General features: G+C 41.0%; 2 protein-coding genes across 3 annotated transcripts in view; both read left to right on the top strand.

The window, feature by feature from the left end:
• The window catches only part of CA5A (carbonic anhydrase 5A), a 28367-nt gene extending 23438 nt beyond the window's left edge, over positions 1-4929 (top strand). For both annotated transcript variants that reach the window (XM_063438259.1, XM_063438258.1), the window contains exons 6-7: positions 2651-2806; positions 3519-4929. In XM_063438259.1, the coding sequence (XP_063294329.1) occupies positions 2651-2806; positions 3519-3704 (342 nt within the window). In that variant the 3' untranslated portion in view covers positions 3705-4929. The remainder of the gene's footprint in view (positions 1-2650; positions 2807-3518) is intronic.
• Positions 4930-12644: 7715 nt separating this feature from the next.
• Positions 12645-27564, top strand: part of SLC7A5 (solute carrier family 7 member 5) — a 45664-nt gene continuing 30744 nt past the window's right edge. Inside the window, exon 1 of the mRNA XM_063438046.1 lies at positions 12645-13908. Within this exon, the coding sequence (XP_063294116.1) occupies positions 13380-13908 (529 nt within the window). The 5' untranslated portion in view covers positions 12645-13379. The remainder of the gene's footprint in view (positions 13909-27564) is intronic.

Below are 27564 nucleotides of genomic sequence, written 5' to 3'. Positions count from 1 at the left end.
CCACTGAAAACCAAGTCAAAACAATACAGGGAGAAATCTCTACGCTACAAGACTCGCTCCACCAACTACAACACGACCAGCAACACTTAGCAATACAAGTGGCGGCGCAGGAGGATAAAAACCGGCGCAACCACATCAAAATTAGAGGCATCCCGGCATCAGTGAGCAAAGAGGATCTACCGCATTACGTGAGGCGACTCACACAATCATTACTCCCTACTGCAGTAACAAAGAAACTCGCCTTTGCAGGGATTTACCGCCTACCCACGCCTCCCAGAGCCGCAGCAACGCTAGCCGGAGACGTCATCGTCCGTTGCATCCTACCCCAAGACAAGGGGCACATCATGAGCGCAATCAGGGGTAAGACCCCGCTTGACTTCGAGGAAGCCCAACTGACTTTTTATCAGGACTTATCCAAGGCCACCCTCCAGTGGAGAAAGTCGCTGACAGAACTAACCGGCCACCTACGCACAGCGGGGATACCATATAGATGGGGAAGCCCTCGCTCCTTGCTCATCACCCACCAGGGGACCACCCATAAACTCACCTCAGGGATTGAGGCCCCTACACTGCTTGCAAAATTGGGCCTACAAAACTTGCCCAACCCGGGCACTCCCCACGTCTTTTCCAGATGTCTCGGAAACGTTTGTACCAAGAGGGCAGAGAATGGACACGCAAGCCACCTGACGGACAGGGGGAGAGAGGTCTCTTACCCATGCCCGCTCAATGGCAATACCCATATGCCTTGCCTAACACAACCTGTATTCTCCCCACCTTCCCCGCAATACAATGCCGAAGTTTACGTTACTACCCGTTTACCGCAAGTTAGAGGAGATAGCCGGTGAGGACGCTGGCGCGATGCCTCATTACCAGACCACAAGCCATAGCCTAAGCCAAAACCTACCCCCCCCCCCCCGACAGCCCCTAGGTTAGGGCCACCACCTCTCACGAGTGGTCTCCAGTGGAACTAGACGACCAGGCCACTTCAGAAAGTAGAAATGAGCACCTGTACCACTCACCAGACTACCTGACCGACAAAACGACACCCAGTGCACCCACACGGGCCCTAGCACCACTACGCACCTCCACGCAACTACTTTCTAACACTTATAGGGTCACGCCTCCGACACTGACCCATGACCTAGGTACCGCACCCGCAGACGAAGTGCACGACTAAACCCCTATACGACCCCAACCTCTACCTAGGATCTTACGCATGTTATACTAAACAAAAAAAATTGTGCTAAAACTTATCAAATGCATTATTTACCCAATGTTAAAGCCTGTTACCCTCTCAAACGATGCATATGTTGCACCATGTATAAGTCTTGTGCACGCAAAAATAAAGAATTAAAAAAAAAAAAGAGGCCAAACAAGCCTATGCCCTCCAGGGGCAGAACACAGTACTTCAGGCCTCTGTACACAGGTGTAGGCAAGCAGGCTAGGTCTTGTGTCAATGTCAGGTTTCCGATGAGTACCACAGCTTCCCCGGGAATCCAAAATTTGGACTGTAATGGGACACGCTTTTGTTCAGACTTGTGATCAGGGGAAGGATGCTGCCCGCTCTGCCACCATGTTCGAGCCCTCCATATCTAGAGCCGCAGACTCCTAATGGGGACTTGAAGACAACATTTGAGGTGAGTGGCCACTCCTTTTGGAGCAGATTGATGCACCCTGTTTTCCAGCTTCTGCCAAAAATCAGTGGAGTTTGAACAGAACTTCGAATTTCTCACAACTGAAACTGGTGAAACACGCGGCTTCCGCCATGATGAGTACGGCAATAGGTCTTTTGTTGCAGCAACACCACATGGTCCTACCACAGCAGGGTAGCCTTCCAGGAGTATAAGGAGGGGGTAATGGGGCATTCGAATGACGCTGAAGTCATTAAGGCAACTCCTGGTTGGGAGATCAGCTGCTTCTCCCATCCAGTGTACACTAGTCCATATGACCTAGTACATCAAGCAGATGACTTATCGTCGAGACGATGACCGCTACACTGTATCCAGGACAAGGATCAGGTAAGTCTCTGAAACTTTCATAAATCAAGCTAGATGAGGCTCTTCTATCCTCTTTATACTAGGATAAGTGAGAAGCTCACTCAGGACATGTCTTTCCACCATGACTGTTAGACCCTGGCCCCTCATTATACTTTCTTTAAAAAAAATATTTTTGTATAAGTTTTATTTTAAGTGTTCTCAATGCATTTTGATTTCTCCTGGGGTACACCGAGAACACAATTCTTGTATTTGTTCAATTATTGCATGATCGCATGACCTCCATTCATCTTACTGTAGAGCAGGCATAGGCAACTTTCAGCACACCAGATGTTTTGGACTACACCTCCCATGATGCTTTGCCAGCATTATGGGAGTAAGCGCGCTGTGGGGAATGTAGTTCACAACATCTTGAGTGCCGAAGGTTGCCTACCCCTGCTTAGAGTGTTATTTCATATTGTTGATCTATTGCTAGAAATATATTTTGGTGGAAATATGAAGTTTCCAGGACCATAGGACTGCATGGACATGTGGTTTTAGGGATGAGGATATGAGCAAGATATGGAATATCCTTGTGGGGTTACAATAATTCTGCAGACGCAATAAACAAAAAGACCTTTTCTGTATTGACGTTTCTTTCTGTGTTCTTTATTTAGGATTCACTTACAGAATTTAATTACTTTGATCCATCCTGCCTCCTGCCATCATGCAATGATTACTGGACCTACGCTGGGTCCCTAACCACTCCACCCCTGACGGAGTCTGTCAGCTGGATAATCATGAAAAAGCCAATCGAAGTTGACCACAGTCAGGTACTATTTATCCCCCACCCTTACCGGGAAGTTCTATAATAAGTCAGACTTTACCATCAGTACCAGAATCGGAGTGATAGAATTTCGATATATGCATGAGTGGAGAGCTAGTGACTGTATTCCTTATCCTATGCATGCAGAGACACCCCGCTCTGTTTAATTATGCAATCTGTAGGGGAGCTGGCAATAGTATGTTTGGCTGTAGAAGTATTAGCCTTGGGTAGTATTAGCCCGCATGTCTAAATGTGGCAGACTCCCATTCAGAGAAACTTGAGATCTTTCAAGGTCAGAGTATTTGTAATCCAACTAAAATAAGCTGTGAGTTGGTTTGTTGTTTTTGTTTGTGTGTTTTGTGCATGTGTATGGTGTTTTATTACTTCCCATAAAAGGGAATTGTTGGACGTAATTAGATTTTTGCATAAAAGATTTCAGCACTGATTATTGGAAATGGTGGCACATGTTAAGAGGTTATACTGACTGTGTGCCTATGAATGACACAATTGTATTTAACGGCAAGACCTATTTGATCAAGAGTGTGTGAGGGCCGTGCTCAAACAAGCCTACCTTCCATGCTGTATTTACACCTGTGCTTGTTATTGTATAATTACTGATTTCCTGTAAAGAGGGCATAAACCGAATGCTTGTCTCAGCCCTCGCTAATGTGATGTCATGGCAGGATTTAATTAATTTTTCTCTGGGTTTGTATTTTCAGTTGGCAGTCTTCCGCAGTCTCCTCTACAGTGCGGTAGGAGAAGATGAGCAGTACATGGTGGACAATTTCCGTCCCCTGCAGCCGCTGATGAACCGCACCGTCCATTCCTCTTTCCAACCATCGCTACTACTGTCTGATGCCAAGAAGAAATCGGAGAAGCACACCCACCGGCAGCAGTCTGGCTAACATGAAAACAACGGAGAACGTTTATGTAGAATCATAGATTACTGATAATTCCATCACCTTATTCGGAGGTGACATACTGAAGATACTGCCCTTTTTCTGCATTTTACAGATATTCTTGTGTTATCGACACTTGGCATGAGCAAACCGGTTTGCTGCCATTTAAAATTCGTGGTCCATGGCATCGATAAGTACTGTGTGCTGGGTTTATGCTCCAGACCTCCACAAGCACAAATGGTAAAATGGTATAGCTGCCCTTGTACACCACGTGTGCTGAACATTGCATAAACATGCATTTCTTTAAATGCCTATGGCTGCTCATAGCTTGGCATTTTTATTAATGCTTTGTTTTCTTAAAATGGGTGCTTTTTAAAAGAGTTTGTTTACTTAAAACTCAACGGTTAAAGTGCCCTTAACTAATGATTTCAGTTTTGGATTGTTGTCAGTACCCTAGGGCTGTCGTGGCTCACTTAGTACATGAAGTCCTTCTTCCAGGTCCGACTGCCAGATCTGCAGGATGTAAGCCTATAGCAAGCTGTTGGGACCACGCACTTACACCTGTGTTCTGTAGTTATGGCATAGACCTTAGATGGTTTGTATTTTAATTAAGTGTATCTTTTGCTGTTTTTGATAGATTCTGACTGTTCCATTCTGCTCATAACTCACACCATGTTTGCCATCAAAATGTAAGACTTTGTTAAATCATTGTAGTAGCTATGTCTTGGATTTATAGTAACGGTGTTTTACTAAATAGTTTGAAAATTTTTTTTTTATTTTTTGGCCACCATGTAAGCAATTCAACACTATGAACCGTTTAGTGAAAATCCCCTTAAAGGCCGCTGCATCAGCTAGATTGCAGATAGGCAAAAAATAATATTTTATTTTTAAAATGACTTCTTTAAATATCCTATAATGTAAAATGATTGCCTATGTAAAAATGAGAAATAATGTTTTTAATACACTGAATCAAGTGATGCTCTTAACACGTGTCCTACAATAACTAGCTAGTGCTGTTTTTTGTTTTGTTTTTTTGTAGTTTGTGTTCTAAGATGTATTGTTGAATATGTATGTTATGTCATTGTCTAATTTTGATAGTGTTTACTGTCGGAACATAAACAATGGTCTGTGTTTAGCAATTTTACACAATTGCTTGGATAGAGCACATGTTAAATGTTCTACTTGTGTGAACCTTCAATTTCTAAATTCATAAACTGTTTATAAAATATAACATTTTGGTGTTTATTTTTTTATTTCATTTTTTTTTTAAAGTTCTTATTAGGAAGCAATAGCTTGTGCATTCTGGTAAATATTATCGGATGTGAATGCTGTACCGTAATACAGATCAGATAATTTTCCTAATTCTGAAGTACACATATAGCCTTTTATCTTCATTTAAAACCAATTTATTATATATGCTAGTCAAGGGCTAAAATTTCAATTCCTATGCTACTAAAAGTTAGTTGCCACAGCAAGCCTGGAGAGTCCACGACACACTCATCAAGGAGAATTTCTACCTGCCAGGGCTAAATTATACTCGGCAATGGCTAGTCAATTAGACTATATAAACCATTTTCTCTATATAATACTTGATCTATGTGATGGCAGAGAAGATAGAGGGAGGACGACACTTTATGGGATTTTGCAGATAGGATTACACTGGTACCCATTTGTTTTTACAGATCTGCCGTGTAATCTATAGCAGGGTTGGTCAAACTACCTGTTGACCTTTTTTAATCTCTCGTTAGGCAATGACTGACCATGGCACTGCAGATATTGTGACCAAAGCTCCCATAACCCTCTGTTTCTGAAGGCTGACCAAGCATGATGGGGATAAGGTTTGCAATCCAATGCAATGCCCTAGTTGCTATCGCTACCTATAATAATCTTCTAGGCTTTCCATTAAATTTTTTTTTTGTTTTGTTTTGTTTTCTTAAAAGAAGTGGCAAAGCATGGTCTGTGGATCCCAATACAAAGATAAGTTGATGGTGGTTTTGCTAGAAGATGGACGCATTCTTTTGTTGGTACAAACTTCTCGTATTGCACGGGGCGAGGCGTAGGTCTATTTATGCGCCTGCCTGGAAAGGTTCATTGCTTAAAACTGTTATCATATAAAATGACATTAATTGTGGTATGCCGTCTGTGGTTTTAATATGTACACGTGTAATAGTGTTTTCTATAGCACTGGTCTAGTAACATGACGGCGCATAATATTGTGCTGGTAATATTTCCTATAGGCTATATTGGTGCGGAGTGAATGATTGATGCTCGACTAGAGAAGGCTTTGATTCCCAGCAGTTGCAAACTTGATTTTAGAATACATTTTTGTAACAATTTCTCTAAAGAGTTAAAAGTGTGTGTGTGTGTGTGTGTACATTTTGTTCTTCAATGATATGATGCATTCCTTAACTTTTAATAAAATATATGCATTTTTGTCCCAGGAGTGGGATTAGACTATTTAAACCTGTTGTGAGTGCAGGTTATACACTCCAGCACGCTGGGCTTCTGGAGATGCTTTTTGCTACCATCACTCCCAATCTCAACTCTTACAGAGCTGTCCTTAAACCCTATGGTAGGACAAAACCGAACCACACTGCACATGGATGTTTAATGTGACACATGGGTAGGAAGAGTAGAGGCAAACTTAGCCTGGATGTGGCTCTCCTTCCCGTTTCCTTTGTTTTGGTCTGTTTGATTAAGTGGTTTCTTTTGCCTAATCATTTGACTTTGTCTTTTGTTGAATGTGAACAATCTCTTACAGTTAAACATTTCTCCCACTCTGCTCCATGTGCCATGATTTTTAACTCTTATCAGTCGAGTAAAGAAGCAGATTATCAAGTTGAATGGTTTGAGAACGCGGTAAAGTTTTACGATCCGTTGGTCAAATAAATAATTCAATCTTAAAAGGGGTCAGCTTTTAGAAATCTCTGAAATACTTTGGCTTGAAACAGTTGTCTGAAATCTTTCATATTCACATGGTTTTCTTTTTTTTCTTTTTTTTAACATGACTGTGCTTAACTGTTATTAAAGGTCAATATACGCATCGCTTTAATACAGGGGTGCCCAAAAGGTAGATCCCCAGATGTTTTATAACTACAGCTTTCGTGATGACTTGTCATTCTAAAGGCATGCAAAGCATCATGGGAGTTGTAGTTCTACAGCATCTGGGGATCTACCATTTTGGCGTCCCTGCTGCTAATCTATCTTATTTTTGTATGCCCTGGACACCTATGCATTTACAAAAAAAAAAAAAAAATCTTTAAGTCTCCGTAAGCTGGTTTATTGTCTATCCTTTATACACTTTGTGCATACTTTTGAAGCAGTGGTAAAAGGAGCCAGTGAAGTCACAAATATCCTAAAATTCAAAAGGAAAACCGAATCTCTGAGCTAAAGGTTTAAGTACCCTCCCTGACTAAGGCTAGCATACTCACTGGCGCCAGGCATACAAATCAAATCCATAGGGAAGAGTTTTAAATTCCCTCCTATAAAACAATCTGACCTATTTTTATTTTTTTTTCCCCCTCTAACAATTCCGCTATTGAGTGTTTTTTCTTTGTGGATTAACTATGCTTCCTCTGTTTTGTGGGAACAGGACTTTGGACATTGAGAAATAATTAGTGTTGACTCTATTAAATTCTGGTTTGAAGCTTGTTCCAACCACAGTTGTTCCTCTTCTTTAGTTTTGGAGATTTAGGTCATTGCGGCAAAGTAACATTAAATGATCTGAAAGCTTCTGAAGGTCATTAACCAATTAGCAACGTAATTGTTGCGGAGATGGGTTAGCAGGATAATCTATGTGGCAGAATAAGAAATATTTGGTTCTTGGCACTGATTGGACAATTGTATTGCGTAATGCCATAGGAACAAAAAGGTTGAGTTAATTGTATATCCTGCATGACTAGCAAAACCTTTTATATTCACAAAGCTTTGCCGTGAAATGTGCGTTTAATTTAATCTGTCATGCAATGAGATCTCCTTCCTTGTTTAGAACATAACATTTAATATATGCACTGTGCTAGCCGGGATGAATCAAAGTGTTTTAAAATGTTTACATGTTCCACAAGTATGGCTGCTGCAGTACGCATGTCTGTCTGTGCTCCTATAGGTAACGTGCACACACAGAGGGTTAAGTATAAAGAGTAACGATGGTTACATTACTTTTAGTACTTTGCCCCGAATGACTTCTCCTACATACCCCAGTTATCCTCAGGAGTGACTTGGATCTATGCTGGAGGTAAGTATGAAATAAACAAGAGCTAAGTGTTTATTTACTTGCTCGTGCCATTAAAGGTTTCATCTTAATTTTGGCTCTTATCAGGTAAATTAAATTGCCTCTGGCTAAGGCTTTTTGAGATGACCACCTGTAGACCAAGATCTCGAACGGCTTTCTTTTAATTCTCTATTCGTAAATATTTCTACACTATATTGCTGCTATAAATGTTTAGTGTATGGAATGTTTGTGTATTCGGTGTATGTACTCTTACAATGTTGTGTTAATTGATGAATCTCTTCAAACCAAGTGACCTCTTCTTGATCTCAATCAATGAACCATTGAGAGAAGCTGCTAACTTGGCCTTCAGAATGGACAGAGGAATAAACTGCATCTTAACTACAAGTACCTGCTGTCATGTTGGGGGGTTTACCATTAGGATAACCTTCAACATACCTCCTTCACCAGCTTCTAGTCGTTTGGGGACTCCCAACTCTGATGGTTTGTGTCTTTGGTATTAACAGCGACCGTTTTCTAATTTGTTAGTAACCACCAGTTCTTTCTGAGTTTGGTCCCATGTGACACAGCAAGCTGAACCTCCGATAACATCTACAATGAAACGGTTTACACAGAAAAATTCCTGATTCCCTTGAGCTGTTTTGAAAGTGAATCCTTGTTGTTAAGATGGCCTGTGTGGGTGATTAGCTACAAGTGGTCTCTTGATGATGGCCGTGTGAACTTGCCAAACCTGACTCTAGTAGGAGGTGATAAACAAAACCTGAATGTTCTGACTAACAAACATCCGTCGCCCATACACGCCATTCATGGACAGAACACACAACTATTCCAGTGGGAGGAAATGATATCCAGACCAATAACTGCTGACCGTGAAAACCAGGGTTTCTTGGGGGGACTGAAGTTTATCTTCCTTAGGGTTTTCCCAGTGAAATGAATATTGGCCGTGACCGATGTAGGACAAAATAAGAAAACATAACTTGACTTCCCATATATTCCCACTTTAGCCAATAACTAATGTTTCCAGAAAGAGGAATTAGATTAGAATTGTTGGAGGGTTAGAAGGATACAGGTTGGTACAGGTTGTTTAGGTGAAATAGGATAATTCTTTCCCCTAAGTGTTTGGGAGCAGGGTTTTAGACTGAGGCCAAATGATATATTGTCACTAGTTACTGCAACTCTTTCTATGTAATTCGTGTTGTTTTAGATCAAGGATGGTAACTGTGTGGTTTTGTGACGTCTCTGCATTTGTATTTCTTCTGTCTGCTCTTCCCAGGGAGGGAAGGAGTAGTGGGATCTTTTATCCTTCAAAGTGCTGTAAACCCAAAACTAAAAACGAGCTCAGATGTACTTGAGAACTAGTAAGATAAAAGCACCATGCTTGGTCAGTATTTTTTTATTATAATTATATACAGTTATCTGATGAGTGTGTTGTCTGTATTACTGAATGCCACCAGGAGAGGGCAGAAATTTACAAGCCATTCCATTGAGTAATCACTTGTAAAGATAAGCATGTTTATACATGAACTTTAACAAAAGCCAATTGCAAATCTCTTCCATAAATCGCTGATAACGCTTTTGTTCAATTACTCCCTTTAATTCTCTGCCAGACTGCCACTGCTCCATGACCTGTTAACCCTTGGTGTTCTGCGGAGCAGAAGAACATTTCTTGACTTGCTTGGCTTTAAGTATTTATTAAGGTTCAGTAGTTAGACGTGTTCTGACGTGTACATACCGTGCAGTAATCTACCCAAACATATTTTATATATTGGAAGGCGTGCTTTGATGGAGCTCAGCCGAATACAGATACAATCATTTAAAAATATATTTTAACCCTTAGATGGCCAGTGGTGGATCCAGGGCACTGCTGGAATGCCTTTTTATCCCTTAAAGGGTTAATTTTAATTTGGTAAAGTATGTCTAAAGTTGTAGAAGGTGGTATGGGAGAACACTTACCCAACTTTCTGTTATTATTGGTATTTATATAGCGCCAACTTATTCCGCAGCGCTGTACAATATTAGAAAAGGGGGAAATTTAACAATATGAGACAGTTACGCAATGTTACAGTAACAGTAGGTTGAGGAAGACTCTGCTCAAACAGGCTTACAGTCTAGATTCTAGCAATGCTTGGTGATAAGACGGTTTAATTGAAACCAGAAACTTTAAGGGAGAATTGTTTTTGCAAACTCATTTACTCGTCTTGGGAGTGACGCAGAGTGTATTAATTGCCATTATAAAGGAATTCTGTTATTGGTGAACCCCAGGGCCTAAGGTAGGTTCTTGCAGAGGATAACACGGTTAGTTGAAAGCAAATGGGAACCTGGATATGCACTCTGCCAATCAAAGTCCTATAGTCGGTCCATACGCGATACTACAATGTTTTCTTGACCAACACAGTATCGAGACTATCCAAATCCGTCCTATTATCTCTGTTACTTAGACTGAAAAAGAGACTTGCATCCATCAAGTTCAGCTTTTCTTACATCTGATTCTGCTGTGGATCCAAAAGAAGGTAAACAAACAAACAAACAAACAAACAAACAAACAAAAAGACTGTTTGAAGCTCTTCCAGTCGTGCAACAAACTATGGAAAAAATTCTTCTCAACTCCAGCAAGTGTGTTCGATCCATCTTTTGATGAAGTTGTTGGTGTTGTAGGTCTGTTTCTGAACACACACAAAGGACCCAGTTGAGGACAGTTAGGGCCTGGTCTGTTGTGTTGAACGTTTTATGACTTGCTGGAAGGAGAGAGACGATCACCGCCAAATACATTTACAGGTTGACCTACAGCATGCTTCATGACTATTCCATCGTATAAGGTTATTCGTTAAGTGGGAAATGTTGGGAATTCAAAGAGAGTTTTTCAATTAAGGACAAGCTCAACAGAAAATACAGCCCCCCACCATCCCAGTTTGGTTCTTGCAATTCTCAACAATCTACTTTTTATTTCTTAATTATGACATCTTGGAGAAGAAATTGGTTGAGGGTGCTCCTTCTCTATCTTGACCCAATGGCTTTTTGTCCACTTCCCTCCTCCGTAGCAGGGGGAAGATGTACATGTGATGAATTACTAGGCTTTTGTTTTGTATTTATGTGCATGGACTACACAGCAGCAGGATTGGGAATGCATGGCATGGCATCACTTTGCAGTAAAGGGTTTTTGTTTTTATTTTTTTCAACCCAACAAAAAACCAAAGGTGTCCAGACTGTCTTGATTCTGGAAGGACGCTGTTTCAAGGAAACCTAACATGCAGCAAACACTCCTAGTGTATTACAGTGACATTACATTTATTTTTAATATTTCCATTTATTTTATTATGAAGTTCCTGAGTGAGGGCAGTAAAACAGACATGAAACAGGCAGGTATCTTGGTATTAACTATATCTTTAACGGGGTTTTTCCCTAAGCTGTGTGTTACTGGCAATTTTAAATATAGTTATGCAGGATGGGGTACAGCTTACTGTGAGCTTTATTGCTGAGGGGGGGGGGGGGGGGTTCTCAGAGAGTTCTAGTTTACAAAATCTCAGTAAGCAGGGTGAATGGTGAGTATCACAGAGCTCCAATGCAAAATATACAACCCCCTCAGTACTCTGTACCATGAATGAGTATCACAGAGCTCCCATACAAAATATACAACCCCCTCAGTACTCTGTACCATGAATGAGTATCACAGAGCTCCAATACAAAATATACAACCCCCTCACTACTCTGTACCATGAATGAGTATCACAGAGCTCCAATACAAAATATACAACCCCCTCAGTACTCTGTACCATGAATGAGTATCACAGAGCTCCAATGCAAAATATACAACCCCCTCACTACTCTGTACCATGAATGAGTATCACAGAGCTCCAATACAAAATATACAACCCCCTCACTACTCTGTACCATGAATGAGTATCACAGAGCTCCAATACAAAATATACAACCCCCTCAGTACTCTGTACCATGAATGAGTATCACAGAGCTCCAATACAAAATATACAACCCCCTCAGTACTCTGTACCATGAATGAGTATCACAGAGCTCCAATACAAAATATACAACCCCCTCACTACTCTGTACCATGAATGAGTATCACAGGGCTCCAATACAAAATATACAACCCCCTCAGTACTCTGTACCATGAATGAGTATCACAGAGGTGCAGGTCGTTAATCATTGTTTGTATGCGGTGTCTGTGCACTATTTCACTGTCTGGCATTTGCATTTGCAGCATTTGGCTTTAGTACCGACTATAATTACTATCTAGTCTTCGGAAAGATATCAATGGTGAGTAATTATACCTGCTGTCTGTAACACTACTACTATGGGAAGCCCCCCCTTCCAATGCACCTGTCACCTCTGTCTGCACAAAGGGACGCAGTGTGTAAGTCGGGTGTGTGGACAGCAGGGGGCGCACTTGATTCACATTAATATTTAAGGATGCTGTGACGTCCCCTAGCAGCTGAATATAAATATGAGCAGCTTCAGAGGCAGATGTCAGAGAGCTAGGGGGTGAGGTGGGATCGGGAGCTGCTGGAGCCTCACTGCCAGAGTCTGCTCACACTGTGACACAGGCAGCACAAAGACCATCACCAGCCTGGGAGAGGGAGCATTCAGCCTGCTCATACAGATAGCACCCAGCCTGCTCATACAGGGAGCTGCACCCACTGAGGGACACAGCCAAGGGGACCACGTGGGTACACTGCAGGGCCATAAACACGTGGACCTGGACAGCACCCATCTACTGAGACAGAGCCCAGGAGACAGCACTCACTGACTGAGGACAGCACCCATTTACTGAGACAGCACTCACTGAGTGAGGACAGAGCCCAAGAGACAGCACTCACTGAGTGAGGACAGCACCCATCTACTGAGACAGCACTCACTGAGTGAGGACAGAGCCCATCTACTGAGACAGAGCCCAGGAGACAGCACTCACTGAGTGAGGACAGCACCCATCTACTGAGACAGCACTCACTGAGTGAGGACAGCACCCATCTACTGAGAGAGGTCAGAGACCAAAAGACAGCACCCACTGAGATAATTAGGACAGGTACCCAGACCACAGAGCTATCACTACCCAGGACAAAGTACTTACCTGAGCATTGTACCCATCATTATCCAGAACCCACCTGAGCACAGGACCAAGCAGTGCCCAAGACAAAGTACTCACCTGAGCATAGTACCCATCATTACTCAGGATCCACCTGAGGACAGGACAAAGAATCTACCTGAGCAGTACCCATCATTACCCAGGACAAAGTACCTACCTGAGCACAGTACCCATCATTACCCAGGACAAAGTACCTACCTGAGCACAGTACCTATCATTACCCAGGACAAAGCACCTACCTGAGCACAGTGCCCATCATTCCCCAGGACCCACCTGAGCAGAGTCGCAGCATTGCCAGCAGTCGTGGTCCAGCCATTGCCCAGCCCCCTCTCCCCCTGCAGTGCCAGCTCCAGCCATGTCGGGGGGCTCAGTGAAGAGGAGGCAGTCGGGGTCTCCGGGGGATGAGGACCCCCAGGCCAGCCAGAAGATGCTCCATGAGAACGGCAGCCCGGGGGGGAAGGCGGACCCGGGGGCGGTGGAGTTGAAGCGCTCCATCACGCTGGTTAACGGTGTGGCCATCATCGTGGGGACCATCATCGGCTCCGGCATCTTCGTCACCCCGACCGGCGTGCTGCGGGAGGCGGGCTCCCCCGGGCTGTCCCTCTTGGTATGGACCGTGTGCGGCCTCTTCTCCATCGTGGGCGCTCTGTGCTACGCCGAGCTGGGCACTACCATCTCCAAGTCCGGGGGGGACTATGCCTATGTGCTGGAGGTGTACGGCCCGCTGCCAGCCTTCCTCAAGCTGTGGATCGAGCTGCTCATTATCCGGCCCAGCTCGCAGTACATCGTGGCCCTGGTGTTCGCCACCTACCTGCTCAAACCCATCTTCCCCACCTGCCCCGTGCCGGACAGCGCGGCCAAACTGGTGGCATGCATGTGTGTCTGTGAGTACTGATACTGTGTTACTATATGGCACTATACACAATACCAATCTGTATGTATGTGTGTCTGTGAGTACTGATACTGTGTTACTATACAGAGTACTGATACTATGTCACTATATGGCACTATACACAATACCAATCTGTATGTATGTGTGTCTGTGAGTACTGATACTGTGTTACTATACAGAGTACTGATACTATGTCACTATATGGCACTATACACAATACCAATCTGTATGTATGTGTGTCTGTGAGTACTGATACTGTGTTACTATACAGAGTACTGATACTATGTCACTATATGGCACTATACACAATACCAATCTGTCTGTATGTGTGTCTGTGAGTACTGATACTGTGTTACTATATGGCACTATACACAATACCAATCTGTATGTATGTGTGTCTGTGAGTACTGATACTGTGTTACTATACAGAGATACTATGTCACTATACACAATACCAGTCTGTCTGCATGTGTGTCTGTGAGTACTGATAATGTGTCACTATACAGAGTACTGATACTATGCCACTATGGAGAGATACCATGTCACTATACAGAGATACTATGTCACTATACAGAGTACGGATACTATGTCACTATACAGAGTATTGATACTATGTTACTATACAGAGTACTGATACTATGTCACTATATGTCACTATACTATGTAATGATACTATACCAAGTACTAATTCTGTGTTACTATACTGAGATACTGTCACTATTAACAATCAGCATGGACATTCCGTAGTTACCATGGTTACCGTGGTATGTGTTTTAGAACATTACCCCAGGATAATGCACTATGTCCATAATCCAGTCTATATTCTAACTGTCAGTGTCCATAGGAAGAGTCATTGTCTTATTTTACAGACTGCCTTTATAAGGCCTGTACAAACTTATTATTAGTCATTTGAGTGAATTATCTTATTTTTATAAAAGTAGCCTGTGATTGTCAGTGTTACAAACGGAGTGATTTCATTCTTCATATATTTCATCATCTCAGTGTTTCATCCGGCTGTAAATGGTGGGAAATGTCTCCGCCTCCCATTCATTTTGTATTGTATGAATTCCATTATACCTCGCTGGGTTGCATCAGACAGCATCTGTAGTAAAACCAGTTTAAACAGGAAAGCATGCATCTCTCAGGCACCATTGATAAACTGAGCATCCTGCTGAATTATACAACTTAGCTGTCACTGCCCAAGGCTTTCTTGTGTCTCCTTGTGCTGTTTTGGAATGCATATCAGGGGTGTGCATCACATGTCATAAACCGACAGAATCTATTATTCAGCAAGAGTACACCATCTGCTACCAAACCCCACTTCCCATAATCCTCTGCCAAGCCAAAACAGAGCAAGTGGTTGGCAAGAGTTGATGGGATTTGTAGTTCAGTAACACCCAGAGCTTGAGTATTTCAAAAATATTTGGCAATTTTCACAAATTTAGGTCAACATTCTTAGGAGTCTATTCACAAAACACATAAATGTAGTAAATTGAAAACCAAACAAAATTCAGGCTAAAATAGATCATTTGGAAAACTCCAACTCAACTAGACTTGGCCTATTTTGTTCTTAATTTTGCAATTGGCAATTCAGTTTTTTATTTAACAAACCCCATATTGTCCATTGATTACAACACACATTTTAGTTAATAATCCAAATACAAATTCACATATTGTTCAATAATTTATGGTTATGTTGATTTGATGGCTGCTAAATCATTTAAAAGCCATGAATATAATTTTGAGAAAGTGGAGGGGTTTCAAACCTGGCTATTTTTAACTAGATTTTGCAAAACACTTATCAGCTCCTACATCACCATTTGTCACTATGGGTACAAGTGATGACGTAAGTGTAACTCTTTCTAAACACTGTTCCCTGTTCCTTGCTGAGTAGTTTTGTTCTTTAAATAGTTTTTTTTTTTTAACTCAGCCTTTTTTCCCATGCTGACAGTTTTGTCCTGAATGCTGCCTACTTATCAGTTTAGTGCAGTAAAGTCTAGCTTGCTACCTACCCGTACATGTCTGGGTAGCCTATCTGTGCCATGCATTGCTGATTCACAGCCTTCTTCCAACTGTTGGTAATAAAAAGTGAATTGCACATTTTCGACCAAAATGTTTAAACTGGAAACATAGCTGAATTTTTGTTTTCATTTAAACTTTGAATTTCACCATAGATTCCTGGCATTTCACTCACTCAGCTATTTTAGTTTAAATTATTTGGACCTAAAAATCCACTCAGAAATTCCCCTTGGTTCCCAGCTTAGTAAATACTGATGTGTCAATTCCCCTTTATTTACATCAGCAAACAAGATGTTCCAATTATCAAGACAAGACAGCCATTCATTATCAACATGCATCAAGGGTAAAAGGCACTTATTTGGCTTATATGTGTTTGTTTTTTAATTTGCCACGACATTCATAGATCGCACTGTGTCAAAATGCTACGCCTGATTGGATTGGCTCTTCACATTGACCCACGATAATTTCTATAATAAGGCGATTTACTATTTCAGTTAATGAGACTCTTTTTTATTTTAATTTAATTTTAATTTTCTTTATTTGTTTTATAATATGCCGTACAATAAACTACAATGAACATTGCATGTCCCTGGTGTTTTCCAGGAGGTTAAACTAGATCTCATCATTGACTAGAGACTTGGAACTCTATATTCTACAAGCTGCACTCAAACGATATGTACCCTGCACAATGGGTCAGAGATGCAGGGCTTACAATGACTTCTATATCTGTTTACAATAACCGATCAAAGCCACTTGTTACTATCAGCTTGACATTTTATTTTATTTTTGTTCTTGTAATAACTTTTGGCTGTTTTTGCCTCTATTAGCTTTTTTTTTTTTTTTGCTGCACTTTATATTTTTAAGAGGAAACTAATTGCACAGCTATGGATGCAGAAAAGGCTGTATCTATATCATACCCCCAAGTGTCCCTATGTAGAAGAGACAGTCCCTATTTTAGGCCCAAATCCCCCTGTCCCTCTTTTTTATCCTAATGTCCCTCTTTTCCAGAAGCTCCACAGCCGTAATACTCCTAATAATGTGTCTTTAAACTACAATAAATTTTTAGAAATCAGTCTGTGTAAATAAATTACACAGCCCCGCCCTTGGTCACACCCCTAAAATTAAAGTGTCATTCTTGGTCCATTTGAAATGTTGGGAGACATGACTACAAAACTGGTGAAATGTAACGACTGATCTAGGGCAATGAGACTTGGTTTCCATGGTGACAGTGTCACTATTAGAACGTTGCTGTCTGTAACGCATTACACAGAGAATTTATAGCATCACACCTCTTGTCTAACTACGTCGTGTTGCTAAATATTGTACATAAGTGCAGTTTGTGTGCCATGCATATTTTCTGGTTATATTCTTTAAATATATTTATTTATATATTATATTTAATTATTTATTTTTAATTTTAGGGTTTAATTTTTTGAATCAATAGAGAGAAATAGATAGAGTAATCTTGTGAGTAGGTCTGAGACATGAATTAGTATCTTGGCATGAGGCTCCGGTGTAGATCCCCTGAAAATCCGTATTACTTTGTTGTTCATCAGATTACAATCCTTTATTTTAGTGCCAGGTGTCCCACTGCTGTTGGCATCCTGCCCATTCAACATTGCCATTGTGACACGTGGTTCTGACTGTAAAAAAACAATATTGATTTTCTCTTTAAATATGTGCAGTGTGGGTATCACGAGGTGTAAAAATAAATATTTTAATTGTAATGTTTGCTTTTTATGGTTTATTTACTAAACTGTGAGTTGACAGGTAAATTGCAACATTTAGGCCAATATAAGTGTTTGGGGCAAAAATCCACAAGCTGATGTGGATAGTTTTTTTTTTTTTTACAGATTTGTTAATTGGCGATAATTCTTGCAGTAAATGACCATAGCTGGGAGCCTGGGAAGGTTCTGTGTCTTTACTCCGAGACTTGCATTGTGAGAACAGTTTAATTACACTTGTTGGGTGTGTGAATAGGAGTGATTACCTGCTGTCTAGGTCCTTTAACCCCTTAAGGACACATGACATGTGTGACATGTCATGATTCCCTTTTATTCCAGAAGTTTGGTCCTTAAGGGGTTAAAAAAAAAAGTGATCTAAGAAAGCTCTAATAATGTTTACACATCCATTGTGTTCTGCTGAAAAAAGGTTTCTAGAGGTCACTTAGTGTTGCAGAAAATGGCATTATAGGCCGTGGACTGTTACACTGTTTAAAATAAATATGAATTATAGACTGTTTCTCAGGGTAAATTTATTGATACATAGATCTCAGTGCGACCGTCCATAACGTATTGTTTGTGTTGTCCAGGGATTGACATGTCTTCTGCCTATCAGCTAATACCGTGCAACAGTTTAGCAACCACAACCAAAATTCATCAGCAGGGGTGCTAAATGGTCTCGGCCAATCAGCATTAGTACGACTGGTATTAGCTCTGGGGCAAAGCTTCCGGCAGGATGAGAGGTGGTGGCGGGCACATGGAGGCACCCAGGTAAGTTGTCAAACCGTTATTAAACAGTTTGACTACTTATCTGGAAGGGTGCCAGGGCAGCAGTAGTCTGTAGTGGTTATGGTGCTTGGAGTGTTTGTTGTAGGTGCCTCTGGACAGACATTGCAGGTATTCTGCACATGTGCAATTGTTATGTTATCAATATCAATCAATATGCTATGTTACATTTTAGTTATGGCGCTTATTTGTTCTTTAATTAGTGTGCCTGATTACCGCCATCAAGTCGCGGGAGGAGTTTGTACGGCTCAGTCTGCTCATCACCAAACAATATAGCACACAATATTTCATGGCATTCGTTAGAAAAGTTTTTGGGGTTTTTTTTCGGTTACTTTTTTTCGTCCAAGTCCATTTAAGTGTCGAAAGTGTTTAACGTAAGGCATAGAGCCGCTTTTTCACCAGTCCAATAATGGTAAAAGTGATCATGAAAAGTATCAGAATTGTGGTTGTTTTTATATTATTTTACTTTATAAAATTGTTGTGTTTTTTTTCAAAACGTTTTTCTCTACAATGCACAACCAACTGTTCGCTACCTTTGATCACCCACCTTTACACACGACTGATCTCACATTTAATTGGATAATCAAAGAAGAATCGCAGTAGATAGATATTGCAAGTTCTAAGAAGATCATCCTAAATTTGGGGATTGATTAATTTTCTAGTAAAATTGACTGTGCATGCGTGATGGTTTCTTGCAATTGGTAGATAAATGGCAATTTCTTAGTGCACTATAAGTCCTCACTTTTTCTTACTGTGACATCTCCGCCTCTTGTGCAGATTCAGACTCTTTTGAAATAAGTAGTGAGATTGCTTCTGTTTTGGCACGCACCCATTGTATTTTCAAAGGTTGGCCAGGCTCTGATTTAACCTAAGCTTTTGTAAACTTATCACTGCAGGGAAAGTTTACCTTCCAACCCCAAAAAACGAGTTCTGCCTTAGAAGATGAGGCCTGCCTGGATTTTAATCGTCAGTGACAACACAACATGCTGAGCCAGTCTTGTGACTCGAAAAAACATGAACAGCTTTGAGCAGCAGGGAGTCTGAACGAGGCAGACTTAAAAGACTTAAAAATGTGTCTGACTGCCGGAAGCATCTGTACTCCGCTCCTAGAAGGGAAGCAGCATTCGGTATATTTAGATATTTAGTTAAAAGAAGAAAAGATTCAGATTTATAGTCGATATAAGTCAGTATATTTTTTCTTCTTTAAATAAACATTGAAACATCACAAATAGATATATTGTATATTTAAAGGGACACAGCTCAGTGAAGTGGTCTGGGTGCCAGGTCCCTCAGGTTTTAACTCTTTAGATGCAAACATAGCAGTTTCAGAGGAATTGCTACATTGCTTCAGCCTAGTTGCTCAGGAACTTAGTAAATTCACATATCTGTAGGATCGACAGGTAGAGGATGGCACACCTCTCCTCCTCGGTAATGTTGGTCACAAATACATAGCACGCCGAGGATGGCCATCGCTGGTACGGCTTCTCTAGTAACTCATTCTATTCCTTACACCTCTCCGTGCGATCTCTGTGCAGAATGCTTAGAATGTCTCCTGGAGCGAGCTGTATAACTGGAATAGTGCAGGCTGACCCATCACAGCTCTCATCTGCGTTCCAATCCTGATGTCAGGGTACTGTACACAGGCGTTTTTTGTTTTAATGCACGCAGGCACTCTTATTAAAGAGCCTGACGAGGTCTGCTAGCTGGACAGCTGCAAGGTTATCCTCGGTCTGCAAGGCAGACGCTATTGGGAGTGAGTGGCATTAATAATGGGTTTTCTAACAGTTATTTTAGGTCTTTCTAAACATACGTTTATTGACGTTCCATTGACATGTTAGACCCCAGGCGTTTTTTCTTGTTTTGCCAGCGAGCGATGCTGTGTACTCTGAGATTTTCCACTAGCTGAGTATAATGCAATATCCCTTTTATTAATAGCTGAATCAGCTGATTTTGGTCTTGTAGTGAACAAGACATGACGTCCCCAGATTTGTTTATTTAATGTTCCCATCTCTATGTTATCTATAGTATTCCAGTGGGAGAAACTCGGACTGATAGAGACACACTCGGAGGGCACAGGCCTAAATGTAACGAAGGAGAAATAATAGGGATGTTAGGAATAGGACGGTTTATGGATAGATTTAATGACATACCTTATTAGAAGGGACTCCAAGAATCTGTGAAAATCAAGCTGAGATCAGGGAAAGCATAATGATAAGAATGAAAGACACACATTAAACTGACAAGGCGGAATAACCAAAAAAACACAGATAATATAACTACAGCAGGGCACTATAGTACTGGAGACATGGGGCTGATTAAAGGAATAGAAAAGGGCATCATAAGTTAAGGCTGCGTCAAGCTGCTATCTCTAGAAGGTGCAGGTGTGCACGTTCCAAACGAATGCGCAGGAATGTTCGGACACATACAGTGTCATAAGGATGCGAGATGTGGGTGCCATACTTAGTATAAGAAAAACAACCATAGGTACCATGGCCCACAGATGTTACGCTCTCATTAGACTAAGGGCTATACTTTATAAGAACACCTCCGGACCAAGCTTTATTCACCATGGAAACCAATAGATGTTCCCGCCAGTTGCAACACTTTTAGATCCTTGCCCCAGAATTGTTCATTTAAAAACCTGACTTTATCTCAGGTTTAAAGTTAACCCTTTGTTCTTGGAGTGCATTCCCCAAGTATGGATTCTGCGTCTGATGATTTAGTGTGCGAGCGAGCGTGGGGTGCAGTCCATCTGTCTGCTTCAGTTTAGAAGCGGCTCACTAATCGTAGACAAAAAGCGAATCAGAGGGCCTCTTGGTGGGATCGGAAGGCCTGAATGCTGTCCCGGACATTGGCCAAGGAATTAAAATAATCAGACGGGAAATTCAAGCTTTCGCCCATTCACAGAGACTGAGCTAAATAGAATACATTAAAGTCACGTGTGCAAACAAACCATAGAAATCTTCCCGCTACTTACACAGCTCACCGTTAACCACTTCACCACCTAGCACTTTTCAAATAAAAGATCAGTGTGGTGACATGCAATGTTATCTTTAGTATTTATTTGAATTCTTACAGAAAAAAAATTATATGTATTTATTGGTGTTCAGGAAATGTACATGCAAAAAGAAAATCTGTATTTGATTATCATTATTATTTTTAGGACATAAAATAGCATAAAATCTCTAAAGTTATTTAGAGAGTTTTTTGCAAACAGGTATTTAAAAGAAATCAGCAGCAATGTTGGGGAATCCAGATTCCCAGCCTGCCAGCATAATCTGTAAAATTGGTAATTCCTCATACAACAAATAGTTAACTGCATTTAAATTGGCATCTGGGTGTGTACTAGAATGTAGACTGGTTTCTTGCCCTATAAACATACTGTGCTACTTAGCAAGTCTTCACTGCCATTGTCTGTCTGTCTGTCTGCCTGTCTGTCTGTCTGTCTATCTAATCTATCTCACTCTTTCCCTTATTAACTATATAGATAATGAAATACACATAGTGTTTACCAGACAGCTCCCTGTTAGTGTAAGGGTTAAAGGAACACTATGGTGTCAGGGATACAAACATGTATTCCTAACCCTATAGTGCTGGGATAGTTGGGCCCCCCTCTCTGGAGAGTTAAAAGGTATTTTAATTACCTTTTCTTCATTGAGGCTTCTTCAACCAATTTTGATGATCTCAGCCAATCCAATATTGACACATAGGAAAGCATTGGGAGACTATTTTGCATGCGTGGCAATATACAGTGCTGTGCCAATCAGCATCTCCTTATAAAGATGCATTGAATCAATGCATCTGTATGGGGAATGTTCAGTGTGAACGTAGGTGCTGCACAGTGCAGCACTGACGCAGGAAGAACCTCTAGAGGCCGTCTGAGTGACTGCCACTGTAGGTGTCCCTAGTGAGCAATGTAAACACTGCCTTTTCTCTGAAAAGCCAGTATTTGTATCAAAAAGCCTGCAGGGACAGGTTATCCTCACATTAAGCTATAGTGGTTCTGGTGACTATCGTGTCCTTTTAAGATTCCCTGAAGCTTGCTAGGTTATTAGAGTGCGCACTGTCTCTTTCTGCTGATGTAGTCTTTTTGTCAAGGTGTGTGAATGCTCTCTCTGCCTGTGGTTGAGTCACGGTAATGGAATGCATCCCCACCCACATAATTCCTCCATCATCTACTTTCTTCAAATACTGTCCCTTTCTATGACAGGTAAACCTGTTTAGACTCTAAGCTCTGTTGTACAGTGATTTCAATGTTTCTTTTAATTGTTCCCATAGACATTGTATTCTTTTTTTTATCCATCCATCCATCAGATCAGTGCAGAACAAATGGAAACAGAACATTCATCATAAGTGAGAGAGAAACCCCTCAGTTAATTTAGACACGTAGAGCGGACACATCCATGTAGAATTTCTAAACTGAAACTCTGTCCTGAAGAGCTTGCAGTCATTATCAGAAATAATGGATTTGTGCCTTTCTTTTCTTTCCTCCATGTGAGCAGATGGAAGATTATCACTGAGCACTCGGGGCAGACGGAGACCCTTGTTTAGGCCCTTGGCATTCGCCCTGATTATATACAACGTACATTATTACAGATGTGATTTGTTGCAGTTATGAATGTTTTTCCAGTTTAACATTTTTGACTGGTTTTAGTCATTTTTAGATCCAAGACAAAATATATTTAACATCCTAATTTTATTGTTATAAATGAAATACCAAAACAATGGCTAACACTGATGAAATGATCACTTTTCTATGAACCTGCGTATGGCCAATATAGGTGTATACAGGGAGTGCAGAATTATTAGGCAAGTTGTATTTTTGAGGATTAATTTTATTATTGAACAACAACCATGTTCTCAATGAACCCAAAAAACTCATTAATATCAATGCTGAATATTTTTGGAAGTAGTTTTTAGTTTGTTTTTAGTTATAGCTATTTTAGGGGGATATCTGTGTGTGCAGGTGACTATTACTGTGCATAATTATTAGGCAACTTAACAAAAAACAAATATATACCCATTTCAATTATTTATTTTTACCAGTGAAACCAATATAACATCTCAACATTCACAAATATACATTTCTGACATTCAAAAACATAACAAAAACAAATCAGTGACCAATATAGCCACCTTTCTTTGCAAGGACACTCAAAAGCCTGCCATCCATGGATTCTGTCAGTGTTTTGATCTGTTCACCATCAACATTGCGTGCAGCAGCAACCACAGCCTCCCAGACACTGTTCAGAGAGGTGTACTGTTTTCCCTCCTTGTAAATCTCACATTTGATGATGGCCCACAGGTTCTCAATAGGGTTCAGATCAGGTGAACAAGGAGGCCATGTCATTAGATTTTATTCTTTTATACCCTTTCTTGCCAGCCACGCTGTGGAGTACTTGGACGCGTGTGATGGAGAATTGTCCTGCATGAAAATCATGTTTTTCTTGAAGGATGCAGACTTCTTCCTGTACCACTGCTTGAAGAAGGTGTCTTCCAGAAACTGGGAGTTGAGCTTGACTCCATCCTCAACCCGAAAAGGCCCCACAAGCTCATCTTTGATGATACCAGCCCAAACCAGTACTCCACCTCCACCTTGCTGGCGTCTGAGTTGGACTGGAGCTCTCTGCCCTTTACCAATCCATCCATCTGGCCCATCAAGACTCACTCTCATTTCATCAGTCCATAAAACCTTAGAAAAATCAGTCTTGAGATATTTCTTGGCCCAGTCTTGACGTTTCAGCTTGTGTGTCTTGTTCAGTGGTGGTCGTCTTTCAGCCTTTCTTACCTTGGCCATGTCTCTGAGTATTGCACACCTTGTGCTTTCGGGCACTCCAGTGATGTTGCAGCTCTGAAATATGGCCAAACTGGTGGCAAGTGGCATCTTGGCAGCTGCACGCTTGACTTTTCTCAGTTCATGGGCAGTTATTTTGCGCCTTGGTTTCTCCACACGCTTCTTGCGACCCTGTTGACTATTTTGAATGAAACGCTTGATTGTTCGATGATCACGCTTCAGAAGCTTTGCAATTTTAAGAGTGCTGCATCCCTCTGCAAGATATCTCACTATTTTTAACTTTTCTGAGCCTGTCAAGTCCTTCTTTTGACCCATTTTGCCAAAGGAAAGGAGGTTGCCTAATAATTATGCACACCTGATATAGGGTGTTGATGTCATTAGACCACACCCCTTCTCATTACAGAGATGCACATCACCTAATATGCTTAATTGGTAGTAGGCTTTCGAGCCTATACAGCTTGGAGTAAGACAACATGCATAAAGAGGATGATGTGGTCAAAATACTCATTTGCCTAATAATTCTGCACGCAGTGTACACAGGTTAATCAGTCACTAAAATGTGAAGTGAATCTCTGGGTTTCCAGTTCAGGAGTGTAGGAATAAAATGTGAAATTTTAAGTTCACTTTGAACTCCTGACATTCCATTTTAGTGACTACTAGCGCCACCTCCTCATTCCACATATTAAAATAAAAAAACAAAATAGACTTTTACTTACACATTTACTGTCCACCTTCCGCAACATCACATAGGAGGGATAACCTCCTCTGCAATGGTCCAATACAGTGTTCCACATCAAGGGAGCATTTGGGACGTAATGCGCATGCATCAAGGCTTAGGTGGACTTAACCCTGCAATGTAAACATTAAAGTTTCTCAAAAGTGCGATGTTTCCCATTGCAGGCTTAAAAGGACTGGGCCATTGCACCCAGACAACTTCATTAAGATAACGGGGTCTGGGTGACTATAGTGTCCCTTTAAAGTCCTGTTTTGTCTGCGTTACAAATAATTAAAAAGAAAGACTGCAGGGACGGAACCCTGGTAATGATAACATCATTGATTTTAATTCTGCAGCATAGGAATGTTACATGCTATAGGGCAGCCCTTTTCATGAACCGCCCAACAGAGTGTAGAATGAATATGTGTCCAGGAGAAGGTGGTGGACCGGCTTTCTCTGAACTGGAGTGCTTTACAGGGAATGGGGTTATCACGTCATGCAGGATGTCTGTTATATGATAAACAGTGGCCGTCTGTTTTACTCCATGTAGAGCTGAGTCAGTGATCTGTCCCTCCCCGTGTTTTCTTCAAAAGTCACTGGTGGGGATCGAGTCCGCCCTGATACAAACTAACAGCTTGACATTTCACAATCTCCCTATCAGAGGATATCCGTTAGTCACACGTGGCTCAGAGAACGTGGAGTAATCATATCTTACAGCGGAAACAAGATAGTAACTCCATCAGGCAATACACTGAAACAGATTTTATATTAGACTTTACGTATAGCATTCTGTTTTATGGTTTTAGCATTTTTTTCACGCTAGGTATTGTATTAACCCCAGCAGCGAGAAACAGAACGTAAAGGTTTCTGGCAATTCCAGTGACAGTGACAAATGTTACTTTGTATTTTAAGCAAGGAAGGTTAGAAATCTCCCTCGGGAGGACAATACTCCCAACAGACGTTTAACCCCTTAAGGAGCAAACTTCTGGAATAAAAGGGAATCATGACATGTCACACATGTCGTGTGTCCTTAAGGGGTTAAAAAAGGACGGCGGTATCTGATTAGCCAGTCCTCGTATCCGATATAAAATATAGATTTCACAAAAGAATAGGGTTTGAGATGGATCTAGCCTGCCATCCAGAGAGACATTAGTGTTATCTCTAAGGTGAATGACCCAGAGCCGAAACTATATAGACATACATGGCTCTGTATTGCAGCCAGGCCCTAAATTCTTTGACAAGGAACAATATGCAGTCAGTCTTGTGGAATAAGATGCTGTGTCTCTAACCCTGTCATTGTTTGCTGGAGTATTTACATGAGTGGGGACGCTGAAACAATGCTTACCAGCTGTGTTCTATGGAAAGTGTCTATTTACTGGCAGGACCCAAACAAGGAATTGGCTTTTAGGAGCATTTTACCTGCCAAGGAATATAAATGGGCATTGTTTTAGTCTCAGGGCACAAATCAGCCCAGTACGGTAAGACTCAAGAGTGTCAGGGGCCCTGTTTGGGAGCTCTGAAAACTGGTGAGATTAGGAGATTTTACAAGGACATGGGTCATAACGTAGATCTAAGGGCACATACTGGCAGCGGCTTAGAGAGTATCTGGGGTAGGGACATTGAGCTGATTAGCATACAGAGATAATTCACGAAAGAGTAAATTCAAAGTGAATTTCAGTTCAAAAATAGTCAAAATTAAAACGAAACAGAATATTTCCACACCCATAATTTTGACCAAAAAATGGGAAATTCACACTCAAATGAATAAACTTGTCAGTGTATAGTAGTCCAAGATATGGTAATGATAGCCCAATTTTTTCAGGATCTTGGAAGTCATTAACATTTAACCCTCCTGTTGCCATACGTGAGCCAAGGAGGATTTTGGGTGTAATGGTTTATCTCTCTTTAAATTGTAATCCCAGGGGCACAGCTTCCCAAAATCTGTTTTATTGTTTTATCCCTGTCAGTGCGGCATTGTAATAACTTTTACTTATTGTATCAAGCTCTGTGACATTTATTAACAGTATATATGCTAATAAAACCAATCTACCGCAGCTCGAGGCTGTGCTCCAAAACCAATTCACAGAGGTAGAAAATAACGGATAACAAACTCTTCCTAAACACTGACAAAACTGTTACAATGATCTTTGGAATTGTACCTAAATTACGTAAACTACAAAATCATCAACCATGTATCGGAAACAAATTCAAACAGCACACTGACAGCAGTCTGCCCTTTTAAATACCTAGGTATGTTGCTAGACCCCGATCTATCCTTTGGTCTTCACATTGAAAAATTCTCTTTAAAACTTTACCCAAAACTAGGTGCCCTGTACAGAAACAAATCCTGCCTAAGCCCTCAGTAATGAAACAGATAGTGCAACAAATGCTAATGCCGGTCATTGATTATGAAGATGTAGTATATGCACCCACAAATAATAATGCATACATTAAATTATGTTTAAAATCACAGAGATTTTTTTATTAAATTGTTAACTGACAAACCTAAAAACTTTAAAGGGACATCGCTTTTAAATCAGAGGTTGTAAAAAGGTAGTTTTTCAGCTGGTTGATACGTTACAAATCTTGCTTTCAATTAAATATTTAAAAATA

Source organism: Pelobates fuscus, chromosome 12 (assembly GCF_036172605.1).
Source record: "Pelobates fuscus isolate aPelFus1 chromosome 12, aPelFus1.pri, whole genome shotgun sequence".
NCBI lineage: Eukaryota > Metazoa > Chordata > Amphibia > Anura > Pelobatidae > Pelobates > Pelobates fuscus.
The sequence above is the reverse complement of the archived record's forward strand: the minus strand, read 5'-3'. Positions and strand labels throughout refer to the sequence as shown.